This window comes from Eublepharis macularius, chromosome 7 (genome assembly GCF_028583425.1).
Source record: "Eublepharis macularius isolate TG4126 chromosome 7, MPM_Emac_v1.0, whole genome shotgun sequence".
In the NCBI taxonomy this organism is placed as follows: domain Eukaryota; kingdom Metazoa; phylum Chordata; class Lepidosauria; order Squamata; family Eublepharidae; genus Eublepharis; species Eublepharis macularius.
Genome location: NC_072796.1, coordinates 83,263,525 through 83,288,653, shown reverse-complemented (window position 1 = coordinate 83,288,653; position 25,129 = coordinate 83,263,525). Strand labels below are relative to the sequence as shown.

Below are 25,129 nucleotides of genomic sequence, written 5' to 3'. Positions count from 1 at the left end.
GAGTACTAGAGTATTTATTTGCTTGCTTTAAATGTTCAGGGCACCTTTCATACATATTTTCAGTAATGACTAAAAATGTTTTCAACCTTTTACTAGTAGCTAATATGTTTAAACCTTCACTTTCTCAATGCAAGAAGCAAAAAGCATTTTTTAATTATGTTCTCAATTGACAGGACTGGACTGATGATATCAAAAATGAACTGGGGAAAATTAAGAGAAATAAAAATAACATTCATCAATTGTATGAAGGAATGTACCAGAACTTGGGAAATATACAGGCTCCGGGTCTTGGATTATTCAGAAAACAATTTATTCAGGTATGTATGGATATACCATGTTAGAAACTGAATATGATTGCATTGTGATATATTTGATAACTCGATTGTAAGATCATTAGTTATATAAAGATGATAGATTTTATAATATTGTAACATTGGCAAAAAGTCAGCATTGTTACAGTTATGTAAAGTTTAAGTAAAAGGTAATGAAATATGGAGCAGAAATAGGTTAGAATTCTTATTTTAAGGCTTTCAAAGATTGTGATAATCAGTTATATTAAGTAAAAAGCAGGGTTAGTGTTAACAACTTTTTCTCTCTTTATTATTACTAGAATAACAAGTAGAAATAGGTTTGAACTTTGCATGTGTTGCTTATTCTGGAAAAATATTCAGTAGCTATTTTAATATCCATAAAGGTCATGACTCTGGTACTTTGTATTTCAATAATCCTTGTAGCACACAGTTTCACGTCTGCTTGTCCCCTGCCCCCCCTTTTTTTCTGTACCCCCTTTTTTTGCTTTAATAATTTTAAAAAGTAGGAAAAAAAGAAACTGAATATCATTGACCTATATCAAGAGACAAAGAGAGATCCTGAATTAAATGATTAAACTGGATCTGATGCTGTCTTTTACGTAACTATTAGGCCTTAGAAACGGATGTTGTGATTTAGTGCCCTAGTCATCCTTCATGGCATTGCAATACATACATCTTGGCTTTATAAAAAATAATATTATTATCATTTACACACCGCCTTTCTCACTGGGACTCAAGACAAATTACAGATGTGATTAAAAACAACTTTCATTCAGTCAGTAAACAGATTACAAAGTATCATAACATTTATCAGTTAGTAAGTGGATTACAAGATTCTATAACAATCAGTCTAAACAGCAAAGCTTCCTAGTAAAACAAAATAATGCAGTTGGACTAGGATTGTGTAGAGCAGTGGAAAAGAAAACAAGAATAACACGTGCAACCATATTTATTTAAGGAAACAAAACAATCAGTTTAGGAAGAACTATCCCTGATAAGTCACCTCCTGAACTGATCTATTACACCACAGCTTTGTTCCCTCTACAAGAATGCTCTCCTGAACAGTTCAGTTTTGCACATTTTACAAAAATGATAGAAGCATGGAGGCCCTCCAAATAGCCCCAGGCTGGCTGTTCCATAATGTAGGACCCGTGCGGTCACAGATACTGCTTGTCAACAGGCAGCTGCCTTTTTTTACCTGTTAGCATATCTTTTAGTAGAATTGCAGTCAGGACCTTTGAAGATACATGCTGCAGTCACTGCGGCTGGCAGAATCAAGAGTGATTTCCCCGATTTTAGTGTACTGATTCTACTGTAGTTGTCTGAGGTGGATTGACCATTATGGCAACCACTAAAAGTCCTGCTGGATTCATGGTCTAGGGGACTACCTCTCCTGAGCTCCACCCAGCCTCAGTAAATGGTGCTCCCCACCAACCTCAGCCAGTCCTCCCTTCATTGAGGGAGGATGTGGCAGTAGAGGGACCCTTTCCAGGGCCACTTTGGCTTCCCACAGTGCCCTTGGTAGCAGTTAATCCTTTTTGCTTGCTACAGGTCTGTGATGCTGTGAACAGGCAATTGCACATTACTAAGCTACTGGAAAAAATAAAGGCCTACTCAATCTCCTTCTGTTGTTGCCTGAATTGGTCTCCTTGTGAGTAAGAGAATAGTGGGGGGAATTAGCAGCAAGGAAGACGGCTATGCAAGAGGCGGTAACTATGAGATCTTTTACACCAATTTTTTCGGAGTCCCTTCCCAAAATAGCAAACAAGGCTGGTGCTTAAATTTCAAAGAGCAATATTTAATTGAAAGAGGAAAATGCATGCACATACACACAGGCTAAATAGTAAAAATGGTAACACATGCACAGAGTCCTAGGAAGCTAGGCAGAAGTTGGAATAGAGTGAGGGAGGGCAAAGTATATCTACCTTTCCTGAAGAGTAGTCCACTCCACGGGGAAGAAGGCAGCTTCAAACGCCAGCATTCTTGGCCAGGAGAGCAAGAGGCTTAGGGCAGACCTCAAGGGAACAGCGCTTTGGATCCAGTAAGTATGTACAGGGAGTCTTAGGGAAGAGACCTTAAGGGAGCAGCGTCCTGGAAACAGGGGTCCTGCAAGTGTGCACAATTTGAATGAAACCAGGGCACTACTCTTATAGGGTAAAACGCACCCTGAGGTGGGATAGCCCACCTAGCTGTTAGAACAAAGACTCCAATAGTCAGTTCTTGGGAGTAACGAAAGGTTTGATTACCCTGATTGGTAGCTGCTGGGGCATGTGAAAGAGAATGCAAATCTTGTCTTGGCTCTGCACAAAAAGGGCAGTTTGTTAATGAAGTCCACCGGAGCTGAGTTGATGAATTTAGTTGGGGATTGTACCTTCCCAGGAATGAATGATAAATACTTATGAATGCTAGTTGATTTTCTCCTCAATCATGGACAAGAGATCTCATCACAGAAGGAGGGAAAGGAATGTATAAAGTGGGATGACTCTTCCAGACCTTTGTTGCTCTGGATTCCTTTAGGGGCTAAGCAGACTGCAAAACTAATCACCACAAGTCTTTCTGCAATTACATGCGGCATTCCATTCATGCCTGGGTCTGTTGGGCAGGACTCAGCAACTGTTAGCTGGAATTCTCCTGGCTGCAATCCGAGCTGCCTTATTAAGTCCAGGAGCCTATTAATGATCAGAGACGAAAATATGGCTGTTTTCAAACATACTTACATAGCGCAAAACTCACAGAACGAGGGCGTCTTCATGGCACAGTTTCTGACATCGTCATGCCATGATGGTGTGATGATGTTAGAAATTGCGCCATGAAGACGCCCTCGTTCCGCGAGTTTTGCGCTGTGCAAATACGTGTGAAAATGGCCTATATTAGATAACATGGTCTTTACGGCATGAAGACGCCCTCATTCTGTGAGTTCTGCACTACGCAAGGACGTGTGAAAACGGCCATATTTTCTGTCTCTGATCATTAATAGCTTTAATATGTTTACTGGTGAGAGCCAGTTTGGTGTAGTAGTTAAGAGTATGGGACTCTAATCTGGAGAACCGGGTTTGATTCCCCACTCCTCCACTTGAAGCCAGCTGGGTGACCTTGGGTCAGTCACAGCTTCTAGCTCTCTCAGCCCCACTCACCTCACAGGATGTTTTGTTGTGGGGATAATGATGACATTCTTTGTAAACTGCTCTGAGTGGGTGTTAAGTCATCCGGAAGGGTGGTATATAAATCGAATGTTATTATTATATTATTATTATTATTATTAAAGATGGTGGAGGCCGGGCCGACTGCTTACACTGTAAGCTATATGCATATATGTAAGCTATATGCATGCAGGCTTGTGTTGATTGTACTTTGCAGTAAGGACAGTGGTTCTGCTAGGTAGTTTTTTTAGCTGGCCTATTAGACTTTGTATAATTATATTGCTGTATCATCATAATTTCAAATATCATACAAAAACTGTAGACTGTTTTATCAGTTAGTCGAAAACACATTTTTGGCATATTGTTTTAACTTAGCTGTTATAAATCAATTTCTACCTTAGAAATTTGGGAAGGAATTTGACAATCATTTTGGAAAAGGAGGTTCCAAGCTGCTAGATATGAAAGCCAGTGAGTTTAACACCCTTGTGGATTCTTTACTTCTGAGAATGAAAGAATGTCAGAAAGAACCTGGGAATCTGAAAGAATGCTCACCTTGGATGAGTGAGTTCAAACCAGAATTCTTGAGGCATGAGCTGGAAATTCCTGGTAAGCTATGCCTAGTTTGTAAATTGCAGAATAACTACTACTTTTATTATTAATTTGTGGTATCAGTTTCATACATACTCACTTTGTTGATCCATATTTGCTGCTCTTACCAACGGCCTATATTAGCACAAAATTTTCACAACGGCCTATATTAGCACAAAACCCGCGGAATGAGGGCGTCTTCGTGGTGCAGTTTCTAACATCATCACACCATCGTGGCATGATGACGTCAGAAATCGCACCATGAAGATGCCTTCATTCTGTGAGTTTTGCGCTATGAAAGGATGTGTGAAAACAGCCATATTTTCTGTCTCTGATCATTATGATTTACTTTTCTTTACATTTTGTACTGGTCTCATCAAATTTGTTTTTTTTTCTTCTCAATTCATGATCTAAGCAAGTTTTTCTCTGATCCTTTCTGTCTTTTATTTTAGGGTGTGCGCTTCCCTCTGGCTTTACTGAGTCAAAATGCAGGAGCTGAAGTAAATGAAAATGTTTGACAGGGCACATTTTATCTAGAATATGTTTTAAAAACCAATAGAAGAACACTAACAGTGATATGCTAAGCAGAGTTACACCTTTCTAAACTTTTTGACTTCAGTAGGCTTAGGATGCACTGTTAGTCTGTCCTTTATGTCTTAATGATGGGCTGGCTACTAACAGTGCAATCCTATGGAGAGTTACTCCAGTCTAAGCCCGTTGACTTCAATTAACTTAGACTGGAATAACTCTGCATAGGATTGCACTGTAAAATATAAAATTCTTTTTTTCTCATATGCCATTAAAAAGGAGTGGGAGGGAGGGAATCTTACATTCACATACAAGTTAAAGCTATGTCCAGTAATGATTTTGGGAGCATGTAAAACATTTTTTAAGGAGGTTGTTTTACATTTAGGATCGTCTTCCTTTCAAGTAAATACGATATGCTTCAGTGTCGGAAGCTGTTTTCATGAGATTTCCTCTATGGCTGCCACTGTCTGGGAGGGGGTTACACTCTGCTGTCATAGTTGGACTTGCCAGAGCTGTGTGTGAGGAGCCTTTTCCCATAAGCACTTTACCGCATGGTAAGGAGGCCACACTCCATGCTCTTGGAACTTTCTCAACAGCAAGATCAAGATGGGTAGCTGTATTAGTCTGTCTGTGGCAGTAGAAAAGAGCAATTCCAGCAGCACCTATAAGACTTAACAAAATTTGTGGTAGGGTATGAGCTTTCGTGAGTCACAGCTCATTTCTTCAGATACAGCAGTAAAACATAAGAACAGATCCTTGGTCATTGGAGGATTTTGTTTTTTTTTTAACTAGAGTTGCATTTTGAGAATGTATACTCACAAATTGTTTAATCAAAGCAAAGAAACCTTACATTAATAGTTTCTTAATAAAATACGCATTCTGAGAGACCACAATTAAACAATGACTTTTTACCCACTCAGGTCAATATGATGGTAAAGGAAAGCCATTGCCAGAATACCATGCAAAAATTGCTGGATTTGATGAAAGGGTATGTTAATATATTAATGTACAAGGTATAAATCACTTAATATTTCATGACAGCAAATTATGTTAACATCTTTAAAATGTCAACATCCCTCTTCCACTTTTAGAAAGGAGCTGTCTGATCTTGTCCACATAATCATAACACAGTGATAAACTCTGCATTAAAATATTTTGTAACTATGTATGGTGCTTATAAAGCAGACCCTAACATTTTGTAGAAAGATACAGATTTAAGAGTATTCTTTTCTGTAGCCATGCAGAAATGCAGGCTAAATTCCTATACTAAAGTATATTCTTATCCTTTCTGTTTCAAAACTGTGTTTTTTTCTCTCTGTTTCATGGAAGATAAAAGTAATGTTATCTATCCGAAAACCAAAGCGTATAACTATCAGAGGCAGTGATGAGCGGGAGTATCCCTTCCTTGTGAAAGGAGGAGAAGATCTCCGACAAGACCAACGCATTGAACAGCTCTTTGATGTCATGAATACTGTACTTTTGCAGGATGCGGCCTGCAGCCAAAGAAGTATGCAGCTAAAAACGTATCAAGTTATACCAATGACCACTAGGTAGGCGCTTGATGTTCTTTAATATAGTACGTATATACCAACCTTTGTTACTGAACTACTAAGAGAAATATTAGAGAATTAGTGGTTAGAGAGTTGGAGTAAGAGGACCAAGAGGATCTGGGTTCAAATTCTTTCCCATCCATGAAACATACCAGGGTTATCTTGGACCAGCCGTCATCTAAGCTTAACAGCATTGTTACGAGGATAAAATGGCAAACCACATAGATCTCCCCGAGTTCCTTGGAAGAAGGAAGGGGTGGGAATATAACTGATGAACTGAGAGCTGGCATGGTGAAATGGTGAGTTTGTTGGGCTAGGATCTGGGAGACAAAGGGTTGAATCGCTATGGCATGGAAACTTGTTGGACCAGTCACACGCTGTTAGCCTAACCGGCCTCACAAGATTGTTGTGAGGATAAAATGGAGAAGGGGAGAATGTTGTAAGCCACTTCAAGTCCCCATTGGGGAGAAAGGTTAAGGTATAACTGAGATAAATGTTGCATATTTCTATAACATACCCACCAGACAAGCAAAGATAGCATTACTACACTTGTAATGAGAAACCTGTTAATTTTAATATCCAGTGAAGATATGCTTACGGGGACACTGTTTAAGGCACATATTCATCCGGTGCTGGGTCAGCTGCACTGGGTCCCAGTTGAATTCCAGATCCGGTTCAAGGTTTTGGTTTTGACATTTAAAGCCCTTGAGAACTGGGACCAACATACCTGTGGGTCCTTCTCTCGCCATATGTCCCTCAGAGGGCACTGTGCTCTGCCGATAAGCAGTTGCTGGTGGTCCCCAGCCTGACAGCCTTTTCTTGGAATCAATAGTAGATACTTTCTGTATTGTATATATTCCTATTATGTAGCTTTATTGTTTTAATGCAATTATATTGTGTGTTTTAGTATTGATGTGACCCACCCTGAGCCTGCTTGTGGGTTAGTAATAGTTTTAAAGCTGTAAGGTGGATGCCTGAAGAAAGAGCAGGCAATTGCTAGGGGACATGCAAGCTCTTTCTTGAGCTGCTCATGCAGCAGCCCTGACCACTTCCCAGTTCCCACACACAATTTGATTAGTCATCATGATTCACCAACTAGGCCCTCAATATCTGTGTTAAAAAAGTTGGTGCACCACACATGCAAAGGAAGGTTCAGTGCCTGGATCCTCTCACAATAATGAGTTAGTGCATCATATAATAAGGTATCTCCTTTAGAAGATAGACAATTATATATCTCCCAAATTATCCTTCATTTCTTGAATAAAACAGAGGGATTTTTATTTCAGGCCATAGTTCTTGAGTATCTTTTTCTTCCTCTAAAGTTGTGTGTTCATTTATAATTTGCCTTGTGGTATTTTAATATCTTGATCAAAAAAGATCTCTTCACCAGTCTGTCCTCCTTTATATTTTTTACCCTTTTTAGGCAAACGGTTAATTACGTTATGCTCAGAAATCACCGCTATCCCGCTACAAGGACTTTTGATCAGGCTTGCTTGTGAGTTCTGTGCACAGGACTTAGTTCCCAGGCACTTGGGGACCAATTTGGATTGGGATCACTATGCATGCAAAGAGAGGATCCTAAGCCTTCCCCTCACACCATTTTCCTGACCTATTTGATCTGTTGGGGAAGCTCAAATGCACTGGTGGCTGCATGTAGTTTTCCCCATTGGGGCAAACAGCAGTTCCTCATGTTGTTTCAGGTTGGGAAAATTTAATGGAGGGGAAGGCTTAAGTCCCTCTCCCTTGTGTTCTGTGATCTTGGTCTGAATTGGGCTCCTGGATGTCTGGGAAGAGTTGCCAGCACAGAATTTACAAGGCACATGTGATCAAAAGTCCTCATGTGGACTCCAGGAGGATGCAAGGATTAATATAAGCTAATCCCATTGCCAAGCATTATAGCATTCTATCTTTTTATTTCCCTATTACCTATATATCTTGGATATGTTTTCTTTCAGGCTAGGACTGATTGAATGGCTTGAGAATACATGTACATTAAAGGAATTTCTTCTTAAAAATATGTCTGAGCAGGAAAAAAATGATTATAACAGGTAATGAAGGCATTTAACTGTATTTCTGGGTTGTTAGTAACGTTCTTCAGAGGTATGTTAAAAACTGTGACAGTCAGCTATCATTACTTAATATAGCAGTATCCAAAGGAACAGTTCACTTTAGCCTGCAGAAGTCAAAGTACTTCCTTCCCTAGATTAATAATTGGCAGCTGTTTGTATAAAGTGCAGCATTTCACCTTTAACCCATATTTCTGCCTACTTATCTAAACAAATGACTTGCTATCGTCTGTGGCTTCATCATCACCATTTTCTTATCAGCAGATTGATTTTTACAAGCAAGGGGTTTTGATTTTAGTTTAAATATACAGGAAGCGAACTTCAGTCTGAGTGGAGAGCAGTTGCAAGCTCAGCATTGTGCACTTATCAGTTGAAGTGGACAGTAATTTCCTGATTAGGGACAAAGAGTCTCTCAGAAGCCGTCACGCTACAAAAGCCAACTCTAAGCCGTTTTTCATCACGAGAGAATCTTGTGTGCTCATTAGCAAATATTACAATTCTGAAAGCAGTCCTGATTTTATTAACAAGCATTGTACAGCCATCACTTTGTAAGAATGCTGGACTTAAGGAAATGGTTTGTGTCCAGATCTTGGCGCCTGTTCCTGCTTACCAGTTTTTCTCCATATTAAACTTAGAGTATAATACGAATAGCAGCTTACTTCAGTGTTTGGTTTGGCTTCCTAGCCGAGTGTTAACAGCTCTGTAATATTCTTACTAGGGCCTTCTGCTTTTCAGTTGACACAGAAGGATATTAAATATATTCTTTTATTTTAACCCTATTTATTTATTAGCCATATTGGTAGATAATAATAATAACAGTAATGACACATTATGAAGAACGTAACATAAATGCTCATTGATCCAAGCATGCCTATTTTGAAACTCCACTCATTATTATTACTATTAGTCCTTCCTTCATCATTAATTAACTGCTTTATTCTTTTTTTAAAAAAACATGAATAGCAAAAATGAGCATGTGCTAACTGCAGAACAGATTTTCCAAAGGCTTATTTAAAGGCTGCTGTGCTTCTTCTTATCATGTATGCTGACTTAATGCAGCTCAGCATTGTACAAGTCTTGGCCTGTGACTTGTTGCTTGTGGCTGTATTTGAGCTGTGCTGGCAGGAAATGGAGCATCTCACCAGCAGAAACTGAGGCTGCTGCTGCTGCTTACCAGTGCATTGCTGCGAAAACCTGTGGCTGTCATTCATGAGGGAGGGAGCTCTAGTATACCAGTGTGCATTTGGATAAAACCATCACTGTTCACCACCATCTTGTTTTATTTTGTTGTGAGGTTTTTTGTTTTATTATTGTATTAATCTATGTAATTGTCCACCTTGGGTCTCGCTTTGAAGTGGAGGAAAGGCAGGGCATAAATATTTTAACAATAATAAAAGAAAATTTTAAGAACTATAATAGCTATGTGCAAAAAGAAAAATCAGAAAATGTATGCATGTCAGACAGTGGTACAAATTGAGTGTTCAGTCTCCTGAGTTATTGTGCCATTTTTAAAGGGGTTGGGGGATGAGCTTCAGCTTGCTAAATTAGTATTAAGTGTGTTGGTTTCTTACTGAGTATGAAAGGAACTATACCTGAATGTTGCACGGCAAAAGCTTCGTCTATTTGAAGAAATAAAGCTACAAGATTGTTTAATGGAGGAACAGTGGTGTGAGTCAGGAATTTATGTAAATAGTATTCTTTCAGTTTGCTTTATATTTCTAAGGACTTTGTTTTTCAGTAACTCATGAAAAACAGTATTTTTCCTAATAACACTGTGAGAAATGGTTGGATATATTAATTGTTTTCATTTAGCACCTAGGTGCTAACAAACAAACAAACAAACAAGCTCTATGACAGCATGCACTTTTCAGATAATGTAGTAAATTGCTTGAGGATTGTTGCCTTTTTTGCCTCTTTGTATAGCTCCAGAGGTCCTCATGCTGAATACAACGAGTGGCTCTCCAAGATGGGGAAGAGGAATGGAGGAGTTGCAAACTATGCATCTAGTTACAAGTAAGTTCTAGAATTAAATGTTGTTCATTTATTGTACACACTATGCTGCTGGAATACTTACTGGAAATTTTTGAAATAACTCAAAGGCACACCCCCAATGAATAATTAAGACAGAGTTTCTCACAAAGTTTTACATACAGACCAGTAAACAAGAATATTAAAGGGTTAGTAAATCATACACTATACAACACTAAGCATAAAACCGTTATTTAAAGCACTTGACAGTTCCAATTAACTTGTAATAGTATCTGCCAAAAATAATTCATTTTTGATACGTCTGACAATATCAGATCTTTCCTTAACATAAGAACAAGAACATTGATCTTTTTAAAATTCATGTATCAGACTTTGAGTAACATTTCACATTTCATTACATGAAAAGTTAACGTCACCTTCAGTGCTTCATTCTGCGCTATCTTACATTAGAATTCAACACAATTGATTTTTTTCTGGTTCCTAACAGTCTCTAGTTGTGTAACAGAGCTGAGGGAGAGCGTATGATTTTTGGTCGGTGTTTGAAAAATCAATAATAAGCATAGATATGGAGCTGGGATGGCATTCTGCCTTGTTATCCTGCTGATGCCTTCATAGATCTAAATCTTCCAGAGTTGTAAATAATTAGATAGCCGTCCCATACAATAAGTTCCATGCAGTTGGCAGCCACTCCCAACAATAAGGGGAAGAAGAAGCTGCAATACATTTCTGACCTGCCATGATTCTAAAGAAGTGTTCAGAGCACAGCTGCTATGGTTGTGAAGGGACAGGGCTTTCCCAGCCAGAATTACTAGACCAATCCAAAGTCAGGAAAGAGAGCTGCCCAGGAAAGGCTCCTCCCATCTTTGTGAACTGCAAGACACCAGCTTTCTTTCCTGATGCCATGGAGATTCTGATTGAGTTGCCATCTGCTGGCTTACAGCCACTCAGCAAATACTTTGCCACCTGAACAACTTTTAAAAGAGTCAGCAGTTCAGTGCTGATGGCCTCTCTTCTCCCCTTCCTTCTTCTTTGAGCTGATAAATGGAAGCCAGTCAAGTTCAAAAGCAATTCGTGCAAGTCACAGGAACTCCTCAGGATGCTTGATAAGAAAATCTTCTCTAATGGAAATGGAAGAAAGTCCCAGGCTTCACTAAGCTGTTAGAAACTAACTGGAGAAGAGAGAACCTGACATCCATAGGCTTTCTTCTCCTGCCTTACACAGAAATCTTCAGCTAACTCCATTTTGTAATGGTGGCTGAATGTGGGCACAGGGTTTCCAACTTCCTAGAAAAGAAATGTCCTGTTGCTTTAATAGATGCTGAATGGAACGTTATTTACCTTTATACCATGAAAAGCTTCAGCTGTGCATATCCATATATAAGGCCTCTACTGAAGGGACAGGACATTTTTCGCCAGGCATATTGACAACCCAGTGTGGGCATCTTAACTGGTTGAGGTTTGTTTCTTTATCAATAAACTACATTCAAATTAAGGTGCCTCAACGAATTGTAGTTAGTTGGTCTCTGCAAACTACACAAGGAGAGGAGAGAATATACAAGCATGACATGTGAACTATGTTTATATCTGTTAGCAACAAAATCTGAAAGGTAAGAAATTGGGTATGGTTCCCCTCTCCCCTTGCCTGAGGACAGATAGTTCAGCCTATGAACCTACTCAACTGGAATAATTGAGTTTATGTTAACTGACCTCATTTTAAGAACAGGAGTGTGATATAACTCTGCTTTGCATACAAGATGATTTCATTCAGCAAAAGCACTGGATGGAGACAGGGCACAAGTGTAAGGATTTCCCCAAAGTCTTGTAGTACAAATAACAATATTCTCAGTGGAAAAGTGCAGTGCATTAGTTGGGATGTTGGACTAGGACCCGGAAGGCCTGAGTTGAAATGGATGGCCTTGAGTTAGTTTCATAGAGGTATTATAAGGATAAACTGAGGGAGGGAAGAATCTTGGGTGCCACCACGCGCTCCTTAGCTAAAGGGTGAGATAAACATGTTATAGATAAAAAAGTCGCTGAGTAAGTGCAGCTCCTTGTCCTGTAATGTTCACATGCATCAGCAGTGTAAGAGCTGAGTTATACTTCTCTTTAAAGAGGAGTCTATAATCCTAGTCAGGGCTTTTTTTCAGCAGAAACGCAGTGGAACGGAGTTTCGGAACCTCTTGAAAAGGTCACATGGCTGGTGGCCCCGGCCCCTGATCTCCAGACAGAGGGGAGATTAGATTGCGCGTAGGACAATCTAAACTCACCTCTGTCTGGAGATCGGGGGGGGGGGGGCACCAGCCATGTGACCATTTTCTCTGAGGGCAACTCACTGAGTTCCACCACCTCTTTTCCCAGAAAAAAAGCCCTGATCCTAGTCTATGCTGTTAGGGCTGGTTTACACGCAATGACTGCTTTAAATTCCTTCACCTCTCAAGTTACATTGTATGCTCAACTCACCATGCAGATGATACAGCTTTTGCCATGCCATTGTACATGTCCAAAAAGAAACGTAGGTGTTTTCCGCACAGTAATTTACAGCATTTCAGAATCTGTTCTGCTTCCCATTTTCTTCAGAGTTCTGCACGTGCAAGGGAGTCATGAGAAGCAGAAATGGTTTTGTCCATCTTTCCCGTTTTTTCCCCCCACACACATTCCACGATATTTTTTTTAAGCCACTGCCCAGTCGCTGCTGCCACATGTTATATCCATGCAGAATCAAAAACTCCTGTTCTGCTTCTTCTACCCCCTTTCCCTTTCCCCCAGGAGCTCATTGGTCTGGCCACCAGTAACCACTCCCACCCTCCTCAGCTCTCTGAACACCTTTTCCACCATTTTTATCAGTAAAGTGAGGTAAGGGTCATGGCTGCTTCTCCATTTGCTTCCTTTCTCCCAGGTATGCATGCATTCTCTCTTTTTTCAAACCCAGGAACTAGTCCTAACATTTCTGCTTATTCCCTGCTGTCTTTAAAAGTCAGGAAAGGGTTAAATGGCTGCTTTTCTCTCCCTCCAAAACAAAGCTGCAGGGAAGCTGCCCAGAGGGAATGAAGCAGCAACATTTTAATCCTTAGCTTGGCTTTAAAAAAACATAAATGAGAGTGGAACAAGCACGAAAAGTACATGTCCCCCCCCCCCAGAACTCCACCAAATTGCCTCTCCAGTGGGCACAGAATAGCCCAATACGGGGGGGGGGGGGGTTTCCAATATAGCAACGTTATCACGCATACAATTTTTTTTATATATATATATAAATGTCAACTCCAGCCCCCACAAAACATGGCTCCAAACAGACACCTCTCAACTCATTAGCAGACACCAAATTGCCTCAAGGTCATGCAGTGCAGAATGATGGGATCCAAAGCCATTTCAGCACCGATCGGTGTGAATGCTGAGCATTGCCAGCTTAAAGTGTGCCATGCGGAATGGGCCTTACTTTGAACAGTATATCGAAAGAAAGACTGCAGGAGTTGTTAAAATACTTTGGGAATATTTGTGAACGTCATCTAAGAAGCATTTTGCTGATTCCAGAAGGGAAAAAATATTTTATAGGAGGTTTATTTCAGTGATCCAAATAAAAGTCCTTTGAAAAACAGGAGAGATTTTTTCTTAATTCGGATTTCTTTTCTGGACTATCACAACCCACCTAATGATCTTTACTAGACAGGTGAACTGCTATAGAGCTGCCCTCTCACCTTTGGCTGCTTCTTGCAAGGTCTTGCTCCTGACGTGTATGCCTAGAGACCAAGGTTGCCATTCCTCCTGTGTGTCTGTACTCAGGCTGGGAGGAGCATCAAGAGAGTGGAAAGAGATCACTAAGAGGTGAAGAAAATTCCTAGCTCAGGCATGTTCAGGAATTCTGGCTCCTCCTCTTTCTGACATGTGATTGTGATGTCACGTGACTTTTCAACATATGCTCAGTAGCCATCATACTATTGTATGGAAGCTGAAACTGGGTCCCAGATCTTTAAAGCTTGAAGAAGCAATACACACTGTGAAATCTGTAAGGCTGAGATTGATGTCAGTAAACGGGACATCAAGTAAATACATAATTACAGAAAACATATCCTCCTGCATAATCCTTCCCAGGAGTATTAACACAACTTGTTCATATTCATTTGGTCAGTCTTTGTACGTTTTGAGCCCGCTTGCGGGAAGAGTGGAATATAAATTGAATAAAATTTTTAAAAATAAATTTTATGGACAGGGACCACATTGCATCTGTATTCTAAACACTGACATTAAATAAACGCTAAAGAGAAGATACGTTCTTTATGCAGCAGCAGCATCATTGTTGTTGTTTTTACAGCATAAGCAAAACATTCAAGAACCTGCCTCAAAGAGTTTGCAAATCTAAAGTTAAACATGGAGTGAAAACAGAGAGGCATTTCAGAGGGATAGTTGGGACTGGTGTAAACTAAGGGAGGAAAAGATTCCATGTTTGATTGTTGATTCTGTTTTTTAAATTCTGCTGTATATTTTTAATTACTAATATTTTGTCCACTTTCAGAAAAGCTAATCGCATAGAGACCGTGACTTCTTTCCAACAACGGGAAAACCTTGTGCCTGAGGACCTTCTACGGTAAATGTACTCTTTATAAACTACAGGCTTTGAAATAGCTGAGACTATAGTCACTCTGTGCATGAGTGGCATATGGACTGCATCTCCCCCAAGATACCATAATTTGTATCCAGTGCCTTCCCCTATATCGCTTGCTTTCTCATGTTCCCAGCTCTTGGCTTGTGCAGGTTCTATCCTCAGTATTTTTAAAAGGAACCTACCTCTGAGGCTCCGGCTTTGCCACTATAAATACCTTCCTGTCCACTTCCCTTGCATCCACTTGCACTTTTTTGCGTGTGTCTGGAAAGGTACGGGGGAATTTCTTACTTTTTTGACTGCCTAGGAATAGCATTTATGAATTGTTCAAGAGGGCTTTTTGCTCAGATGGGAGGGCTGTATGGTAAGAAAGTGGCCTCAAGAGATGCATCAGTAAATGGATAGGGAATCCATCAGTAAAGGGATAAGGAGGGACTACAGACTCCATTACTATTGGTGAGGGACCATAGACTTCACTACTATTGCTGTAAACAGGGAGGGACCATAGACTTCACTATTACTTACTGGACAGTTCCTTTGTTGTTTAATATATCCGTCATAGATTTTTTCTATGCTCTGTTTCAACATTGTTAAATCTTTAACCTTTTTTTCATTCTTTCTCTTTAAATCTTGCAAATTGCATGAATATATCCAATACATTTATATTGAATTGTCATGATACTGATTGTGCTGACTCATACACCATGTAATCCGCCTTGATTCTTAGTGAGAAAGGTGGACTATAAATGGCATAAAAATAAATAAATAAAATATAGGATGAAAGTGCAGCTTCTAATAGATACGTTTCGCTTTTCTTAAGGAGGGCCTTTGTCAAGATGAGTACAACTTCAGAGGCTTTTCTGTCTCTGCGATCCCATTTTGCCGGCTCTCATGCATTGATGTGCATCAGCCACTGGATTCTCGGTATTGGAGATCGGCATTTGTCCAACTTCATGGTCAACATGGAAACAGGCGGTGTGGTGGGAATAGACTTTGGACACGCATTTGGTTCAGCTACACAGGTATTCTTCCTGCTTCTTGCATTTTCTGCTGATTCCTTCATACAAGTATAAGTTTTGTGGGGAATTAATAATATATTTATTTATCCCCAAATTCTTCCTGCTACCTTTTTGGCATCTGTTTTGCTGATCAAGTGATGCTTGAACTATGGAAATTTATGATAGTTATATAAATGATTTTAAAAGGTATATACAGTATCACTGTAACAAACTAAAAGAACAGTAAAACCTGGTATGATAAGAGTAACAGTTTGTCTTTAATCCATGGCAGTTGTTAACAACAGAGTGGAATCACTTCTGAAGAAATGTTTGGATGAGAAGAGGAAGTCAGGTTTAAGTGTGCTGCAGTGACCAAAAGTGGGAAAGGGAAAACTGATATCTAATTAACACATACATCCTTTATCTAGAAACCATATTCCTTCATCATTCCCTTGAATTCAGTCTGCTCTTAAATTATTAAGTTCTTATTCTGAGGGGCGAAAGAAATAAAAAGCTATGATGTTCCATATTTTTATAGCTTTTATTTTAAATTTTTTCTTGTATAGTTTCTGCCAGTGCCAGAGTTGATGCCCTTCCGTTTGACTCGCCAGTTTGTTAATTTGATGTTGCCCATGAAGGAAACCGGCCTTATTTACAGCATGATGGTGCATTCCTTAAAAGCGTACCGTGTTTATCCAGAACTTCTCATTAATACAATGGACGTGTTTGTAAAGGAGCCTTCCTTAGACTGGAAAGTAGGTTGTCTTGTTGTTAGTCCTGGTTTATCTGCACAAAGCAAGAGAGATTGGGCTCATATAAAGAAGAAAGTATAATTACATGATGATGTGAAACGTTTCTATTTGGTCATTAGTCTACTTTGTACCTTTCATTTGCTGATTACGGGTCTTAGATTTCATTGTTTCTGATTGAAATGCTTTGCATATATAATAGAGAGAAGAGGGGAGAAATGATGAGCACGAGAGAAATATATTCATGGGCTTTAGGGGGATAGGAGGGGCAACAGAGTGGCACTGGGTGATGTCTACCCCTTCTGAGAAAATGGAGTAGAGGCTCATGGAATGGGGTTTGCTGCTTTTCCTGTCCCATTTCAGACCCAGCAACCTCTAGCCCTTCTTAGGAGACTCTCTGGGATAGCTTTAAGGAGGACAAGAATTAGGGGAGATCAGCAGAAATCCCTCTTAGCTTTTGAATGAACTTTTATTCTGTTGTATTTATTTATATATTTAGGATATTTCTATGATGCCTCTTCAGAGTCCTTCAGAGGGGTGGCTTACAGTTAAAACCACATAATAATATAAAAACAAGCCATTAAAAGCAATTTCTCTCTCGCTCTAGAATTTTGAACTCAAACAGTTGAAAAAAGGTGGAACATGGACTAAGGAAATAAACATGGACGAAGTGAATTGGTATCCCCTCCAAAAAGTAAATTTTGCAAGAAGAAAATTGGCTGGTGCCAATCCAGCTGTGATCACCAGGTACGTTTCTTAAGTACTTGGCATTTTTTAAAAAAAAATTGAACATTCAAAGAAAAGAAGTTGGTGGCCTGCAAGAAACTGAAAGTGAATGAACAATTTAGCAACACACACACTACTTTTTAAATGAATTAATTATAACATGCTGTTGACATAGAAATAGTATCCCATCTACCTGAAACATTGCCCTTCACCTGGTATGTGGGGAAATCACCATTTGACTTGTTTTAACCACGCAGTCAATTCCTGCCTGGCTCCAGCTGCCTTGCACCTTTCCCTCCCCATTCCTTTCCAGGGTAATTGGACAAAAACTATGAATCTCTTTACACGAGATAAATTACATGAGGGTGCTCAAGTGAAGGGAGATGCAACGTTAGCCAGGAAGCCGACTTTTAAAAGACAGATTGGAAGGCTCTGTTAATTTTACCTCTCTAGTGCTGGCAAAGATCGCTCCTCAGAGGGTTTATTTCTTTCCTCTTTTCCTTCCCAAAGGGGAGGTGAAATTGACAGCCTTCAGGGAGGCAAAGATGAAATAAACCCTCTGAGGAGATAGTTGCTGGCACTATAGAGGTGAAACTGACAGAGCCTTCTGATCTGTCATTTAAAATTTGGCTTCCGGGCTAACATTGCATCTCCCTTCACTTGGTGGTCTTCATGTAATTAGTCTCATGTAGAGAAACTCTATCAGCACTTTTCCCTTATCTCTCTGCAACAAAAAGGGCTGGAGACATCATTTTTTTAAAAAAAATGAAATTGAAATTCAAAGGAACTAAAATTTGAAATGGAAAGAGATTAAGTAGCAATAAATTACGTTATCACAGTATATTGCAATAGCAATTATTGGTTTTAATAAAGCTTGTAAGAAGTCCCTGCAGTGATGTGGGAGGAAGAAGATGGTAGGAAAGTGCTGCCCACAGGAGACTGACAGTGGGACGTGGTCTAGATGTAGATGGGATCTTTGCAGGGCAGGAAAATATAGACCATTGCTTCTAGATAATTTAGTAACATGTTTGCACAGCATTCTTTGAGAAAAAGCATATTGAGGGCTAGGGAAACATTTGTAGCACAGTGTCATGTGGAAGGTCCTTTCTCTCCAACCACTCTAGCTTCAAAGCCTAGAAAAATCCATGTGTTGAAGCAGCCTTAGTTAGGGAAATTCAGCTGCCAGATTTCTCAAATAAACTATTTGTTTTTACTGTCTTTTTTAAGTGATGAATTGCAGCTGGGCCATGAAAAATCATATGCCTACAAGTATTATGTATCTGTAGTGCAAGGGAGTAAAGAACATAATATCCGAGCCAGAGAGCCAGAAGATGGTCTTTCAGAAGAAATGCAGGTGAAATGTCTTATAGACCAAGCTACAGATCCAAATATTCTGGGCAGAGTTTGGGAGGGATGGGAGCCTTGGATGTGAAAGATAAAATGAAATCAACATATCTATCATCAAAGCCTATGCTATCAGGACATCACCTCCCAGGTCATTATATATACAGCAATTAGCATTTGTGCATGCAATGCAAGTTGTGTGATAGAGCAAAAGAAATGACAACATTTTGACAATAAGTTCTTGCTAATGTTCATTGGGCTGGCTGCAGGGAAATGGTTTATTCTATATATAAGATCCCAACATGAAAATTGTGTATTAAGGAAAAAATAAAATATGATACTTAGAATTCAACAATTATGTATTTTATTGCTGATGTTTATGGAGGTGAGGAACAAATTGTGTTTCACAAAATTAGTAGAATAGTTCAGTAAAAAAAGGTTAATCTACTAGCTATAAATGAGAAAGAACTCCAGTGTCAGTTCGGAATTTTTGATCAAATAAAATCTATTTAAAGGATGTGTGTAAATGATCTTTATTTAAAAGATGTATTTGTAGGCTATTCTTATTTGCTGCTCTGGAATGTGAAGTGTTTTTGTATTAAGATTTAAAAAAATAATACAAACTTTGTTATCACATTAAAAAGGCTTTAAAGTGGTTTTGCTTCTACTTGTCAAGAAATCCACACAATATAGAATTGCTCGGCTTGTTTGTCCCTAAAAGAGGTCATGATTTGAGACTGGTGTGAAAGTGTTATGTCACTTCAAAAATAATTGTACAAAAATAATATACAGAATAATACACTAACATGTCCTTTTGCAGTCAGAATCTGTCTGCTTCTAATTAGATGTTAATTTATCTTTTTGCTCATTCATTCTTTTACACAGCACTTTGATCCATCAGTTCAGAGGGTAACACTCCAAGTTTATAATTTAACCAAGTTATTAATCACAATGCATGCAAAAGGAACAGTTGTACAAATGACACATTAAGTTATGATCAAATTCCTTTGACTAACTTTTAGAATACTAAAGATAGAAGGACTATCTGGATGTCAAAGATCACACGGTAGTTTTTCCTTTACTTAGATCTGCTAAGTGCTGTTAGATCTAAATGACTGAAAGTGCCATTTGCTAAAATCACCCTAGTATATTATTTTATTTATTTATTTATTTATTTTATATTTCAATTTATATACCACCCATTCTCAGGGGCTCTGGGTGGTGAACAAGTTAAAATCAAGAAAACAACAATACTAAAATCAACATACAAAACAATAATAAAATAAATTAACCAAGTGCAATGGTGGGGAGAACCCCACCCTGTGGGAGGCCGACATGGCACCGCCCCCTTCAACCATCGAACGCCTGGCGGGAACAGCTCTGTCTTACAGGCCTGGCAGAACGATAATATGTCCCGCTGGGCCCGGGTCTCCATTGACAGAGCGTTCCACCAGGCTGAGGCCAGGACTTGAAAAAGCCCTGGCCCTGGTTGAATCAAGGCAGGCTTCCTTAGGGCTGGGGACCACCAGTAAACATTTATCTGCTGATCGAAGCGGTCTCCAGGGAACATACAGGGGGAGGCGGTCCCGAAGATACGCCGGTCCCAACCTGCTCAGGGCTTTAAAGGTAAGAACCAATATCTTGAACCTGATTCGGAATTCATCCGGAAGCCAGTGCAGCTGGCACAGGACAGGTGTGATATGTGACTGGTAGGATATACGAGTCAGGACCCACGCTGCCGCATTCTGGACCAGTTGTAGTTTCTGGATCAGGCCCAGGGGTAGCCCAGCGTAGAGTGAGTTACAGTAATCTAGCCTGGAGGTGACTGTTGCATGGGTCATTGTAGCCAGGTCCTGGGGCGTCAGGTAGGGGGCAAGTTGCCTGATCTGATGAAGATGGAAAAATGCAGACTTGGCAATTGCTGTAACCTGGGCCTCCATTGACAGGGAGGCATCCAGGAGCACGCCCAGACTCTTCACTATTGGCAAAGTTGCAAGTGGTGTCCCATCCATGGACTTTGGGGGGGCCATGTTATGCCCCCCAAAGAAGGTGCCCTCATCCTCCTACACTCTCCATTGCTCTCTATGGGGAAAAACAAGTCATTATCTTTCTAGGTGGCCTGGGTTGGCATTTTGCAAGCAAAATGCACACAACTTTCAGGGGCCCATCTCCCACCTGTCCTCCCACTCTCCACCAAGGCTCAAGCAGATCCCACTTTGAGGGGCCATTTTATGGCCTCCCAAAGAAGGTGCTCTCAGCCCCCCTCCTTTTCTCCATTTTTCCTATGGGGGAAAAAAAGGCTTGTCTGACTAGGGGTGGCATTTTGCAAGCAAAATGCCCCCAACCTTCAGGGGCCCATCTCCCACCTGTCCTCCCACCCTCCACCAAGTCTCAAGCATATCCCACTTTGGGGGGCCATTTTATGGCCTCCAAAATAAGGTGCTCTCAGCCCCCAAAATACACCCCCAACAGCCCCGCACAGACCCAAATCCACCCCCAACAGCCACACACAGACCCAACTCCACCCCCCAACTGCCCCACACCTGCCAGAACCCCAGGAGCAGGCTGGCCAGCTGTCCCCCATTGTTCCCTATAATGGGAACTGATAGACTCTCTTTCCCAGGGCAATTATGCACAGCCCAGGGGTGCCACAATGGTGGGCACACTCCTGAGTGCCAGCTTGTCCCTGTGAAAGAACACTTGATCCACAGACACCCTCCCCCTGATACCCCCACCACCTACAGAGAGGGCTGGCCAGCCAGCCCCATTGTTCCCTATGATGGGAACCAATCTCACAACAAGGAATAAACCACAAACACACACTGAATAAAGTTTTTAAAAAAATATTTTCTCACTTTCAGAGTACAAGTAGGCAAAGCATTATGACACATTACACCAGCAGTCTCTCCCACACAAAAATAACACAATTCACTTCACATTAGAGAATCACAAAAACACACAACTGTCAAAAACACTATTTTTTGAACAGCTTTAGGTTACACAGTAGGAGGGCACAACGGCATGAAAGCAGTCTACTGCACAAAAATAACACAACTCACTTCACATCAGAGAATCATCAAAAACAATTTCTTTTAAAAAACACTATTTCTTGAACAGCTTTAGGTTACACAGCAGAAGGGCACAATAGGGCATGAAAGCAATTCACTACACAAAAATAACTCACTTCACATCAAAGAAGCACAAAAACACAATTCCTGTCAAAAACACTTTAATTCCTTAACCACTTTAGGTAACACATCCTCCATTGCAGAAAACAAGGACAGAATAACAAAAACCATACACACACAGTTTCTTTCAAAATCACTTTATTTCTTGGCACGTGAGGCCATGAGGGCAATGACCCATCCCTCCCAAACCAAACTGATAGGGGGAAACCATTGCAACACGGTCCAGCAGAACCATTGTCATTTCCTGCAGCTGTGCTTTCAGTTCAGCCAGTGGGGAAACGACACAAAGCAGAACTGTGCCCAGTCACGGGCACAACACAATGGCATTTCCGGAGCGGTGTTGCTGAGGTTTCCCCTCCTCCCTCCGCCAGACTCAGCCTCTACCTGGAAACATCTGTGAGACACAAACGTTTCCTTCATCATCTGCTGGCCACCTGCATCATCCCCAACTGTTCCTCAACTGTTCCCCAACCCCACCAAGCACACCCAACAGTAACATTTCAACATTATAACACTTAAAACAACAGTAAAAACATTTAAAAAACAGTTAACATTTTAACAATAAACATAAGCATCCCTAACCTAACCAGTCCCTATCTAACCTATTTCTCCCTCCAGTGGCAATCAACATTTCTGGGGCATGTCATTTTTCAGAATAAATTTGGTCCCACAGGGTCTGTCAAAGTATTGGGAGATATTTTAAATTCCTTTTGCAGGGGGGGTGTTCAAATTGCAGGGTGCATTCCCTTTGCCACTGGTACCTACCCACCCTCCTGCTGGCCAGTTTTAACTGCGTCTACAGAGTTTTATGCAGGGGAGAGCGCGATTCCAAAGGACTGGACTCGCAGAGGATGCAGGCCACAAGGTGGGCTCATCTCATTCACTTTGGAAGTCCAGTCCTGAGAAATTGAAGATCAACTGCTCAACTCTCCATGGGAAAAGGCGAGAGTGATGTGGGCTGACAATGTTGCCCGCATGAGAAAAGACGCGCTCGCTCTCCACGCTTGTTGGAGGGCATGAGAGCAGCCGCTGCACCTCGAGGGAGAGGTCTGGCCAGACCAACTCCTTCTTGGCCCAGTAGCTGAATGGATCGGTGGAGAGCAACTCGCAGGGCTCCGCAAGGTAGTCCCTGACCACTGCCTCCGCCGAATCCTCTCTCACATGCCTCACGATCCCAGAGGGGCCGAAGGCCCACTGGAGCATCTCCATGGACACTCCGGTGGTGGCTGCGGGGGGAGCCCGCTCAGAGGGGGCGTGAGAGGGACCCGCACGGCAGGGCCCCTCTCCCGTCCCCTCTGTCGACAGGTGTCCTCTCGCGGCCTACCTGCACCTCACCCAAGTACAGAGGCCGTCTCTGGCTTTGGTGAGGTTCCCGTCCTGCTCGGTGAAAGTGCCCTTGATTCGCGGGTCGCACATGGTCGCCAACATATACGACATGTTCTGTGTGAGAGGTGTTAGCCTGGCAGCTATGCCCTGCTGCAGCCTTCTCACCAGCGCACGCACTGCTGGAATGATGTCAGCACGAGGTGCGTCTGGGTCTACAATGGTGGCCAGATTCCTCTGGAGCGTGTGCACCAGGGGAATGACCAGACCCAGGGTTGCCATGTCTGACGAGACCGCCACAGTGAAGTCCTTGAAGGGCTTCAGGACCTCCACTGTCTGGGTGATGGTGAGCCAATCCTCCGGGATGAACTCACCCACCTGACTCGCACCGCCACTCTTGGAGAGCCACGCGTGGAGTGTGGCCTGCTGCTCCACCAAGTGCTGAAGCATGGCACAAGTGGAGTTCCAGCGAGTGCTGACGTCAGTGAACAGTACGTGCTCCGGCATGCCTGTTCTGACCTGCTTCTGGCGCAGTTCATGAGTGGCTGTCATGCCGCGCGAGAAGTGACTCGTGAGCCTCCGACATTTCTGGATCAGTGACTGGAATTCATCTTTGTTCTTCTGTGCCTCCACACATGGGGACTGCGCAGGCGCAGGCCCCATGTGTGTCAGCACAGAAGAACTCGATGAACATAAGTTACAGGTATGTCAACCCTGTTTTCACGAGTCTGGGCATCACGGGGTTCCTTCGAGGAGCCCGCCCCAAGCGCATCTCTCACCACTAGGTGAAGCTTGTGGGCTGCACAGTAAATACACTCTTGGCTCACTAGATGCGCCGCTGTCCTCATGTTGCTGCCATCATCTGTCACCATGCATCCCACGGTGGTGGGTCTCTGGCCTATCCACTCCTCCAACTGTCTCCTCAGGGTGGCAGCGATGTTCTCTGCTGTGTGCGACACATCGAGAACCTTGGCGTGGAGCAAGGCCTTGCGGTAGCCGGCCCAGCGGTCTCCCATCCGTCCCTGCCTAGCTGCAGACCCCACCCACCCAGAACTTCCTCGGTTTCCCACCAGTGAGCAGTAAGCGAGAGGTACGCTTGCTGCACACTTGGGCAGGTCCAGATGTCGGACGTGAAGTGCACAGTTCTCCTGGCAACCTGGGACAGCTGTGCCTTCACGTGTTCCCTGGCAGCCCTGTAAAACGAGGGCACCACTGATCTGCTCAACGTCGTGCAAGCAGGGACAGCGTACCAGGGAAAGAAATCGCGGAGCAGCCCTGAGAAACCGAAGTCATCAACTATGGAGAACGGTCTTCCATCCACAGATGCCATATTGACGATGTGGCGTGTGAGGCGCCGGCTCGCCTTCTGGATCCCCTCTATGGGCACACTAGGGCCCTGCCTACCAAGCATCTCTGTCAGAGAGGCTTGGCGTCCCTGCCCTACAGGAACCCGTGGGGAGAGTACCAGAGGAGCTTGCCTCCTTCTGGCTAGCTGGCAATAGTGTGGTGCCACTTGAACTCTCCCCCCGAAGAAGCACCGTCTGGTGATGCCTCTTCATGTGGGTCCTCATCCCAGACGTGGAGAGATGGTTCACATCTCTGCCACGGCTGACACGCTGCCTACAATGCAGGCACTGGGCAACTCGGGGGTCCTCCGTTCTCTGGAAGTGACTTCAGATTTCAGAAGTGAAGGGTTGCCCACGCTTCCCAGGGGAAGCGCTCACAGGCCCACCCTGAGACACCTCCTGTGAGGTGCTCTGGCCGGACACACCGTGTCCCACTCTCGGCTGGGCAGTTGGGGATGGATGAGGATGAAGAGGCAGAGATGTGGGCTCTTCCACTACAGTCTCTTCCTCTTCCTCCCGCACCCTCTCCTGCACAGCCGTGAGAGGCCTGCTGCTGGCCTCAGAGGAAACAGGGGTGGACCGCCCTGCAGGGGGTCCCACCGGCAGTTCCTCCAACATCCTCCGGGTTCCTGGGGTGAGCGTGAGGGATGGAAAAGTCACATGCCTCGCATCCATCCCAGAAAACACCA

The 25,129-nt window shown here is 42.2% G+C and overlaps 1 protein-coding gene across 1 annotated transcript in view; it reads left to right on the top strand.

The window, feature by feature from the left end:
• PRKDC (protein kinase, DNA-activated, catalytic subunit) overlaps window positions 1-19,238 on the top strand; it is a 187,385-nt gene extending 168,147 nt beyond the window's left edge. Inside the window, exons 76-86 of the mRNA XM_054984623.1 lie at window positions 174-317; window positions 3,853-4,057; window positions 5,488-5,555; window positions 5,897-6,117; window positions 8,073-8,165; window positions 10,107-10,196; window positions 14,680-14,751; window positions 15,587-15,788; window positions 16,331-16,519; window positions 17,121-17,260; window positions 18,467-19,238. Coding sequence (XP_054840598.1) covers window positions 174-317; window positions 3,853-4,057; window positions 5,488-5,555; window positions 5,897-6,117; window positions 8,073-8,165; window positions 10,107-10,196; window positions 14,680-14,751; window positions 15,587-15,788; window positions 16,331-16,519; window positions 17,121-17,260; window positions 18,467-18,671 — 1,629 coding nt within the window. The 3' untranslated portion in view covers window positions 18,672-19,238. The remainder of the gene's footprint in view (window positions 1-173; window positions 318-3,852; window positions 4,058-5,487; window positions 5,556-5,896; window positions 6,118-8,072; window positions 8,166-10,106; window positions 10,197-14,679; window positions 14,752-15,586; window positions 15,789-16,330; window positions 16,520-17,120; window positions 17,261-18,466) is intronic.
• Window positions 19,239-25,129: the final 5,891 nt, after the last annotated feature.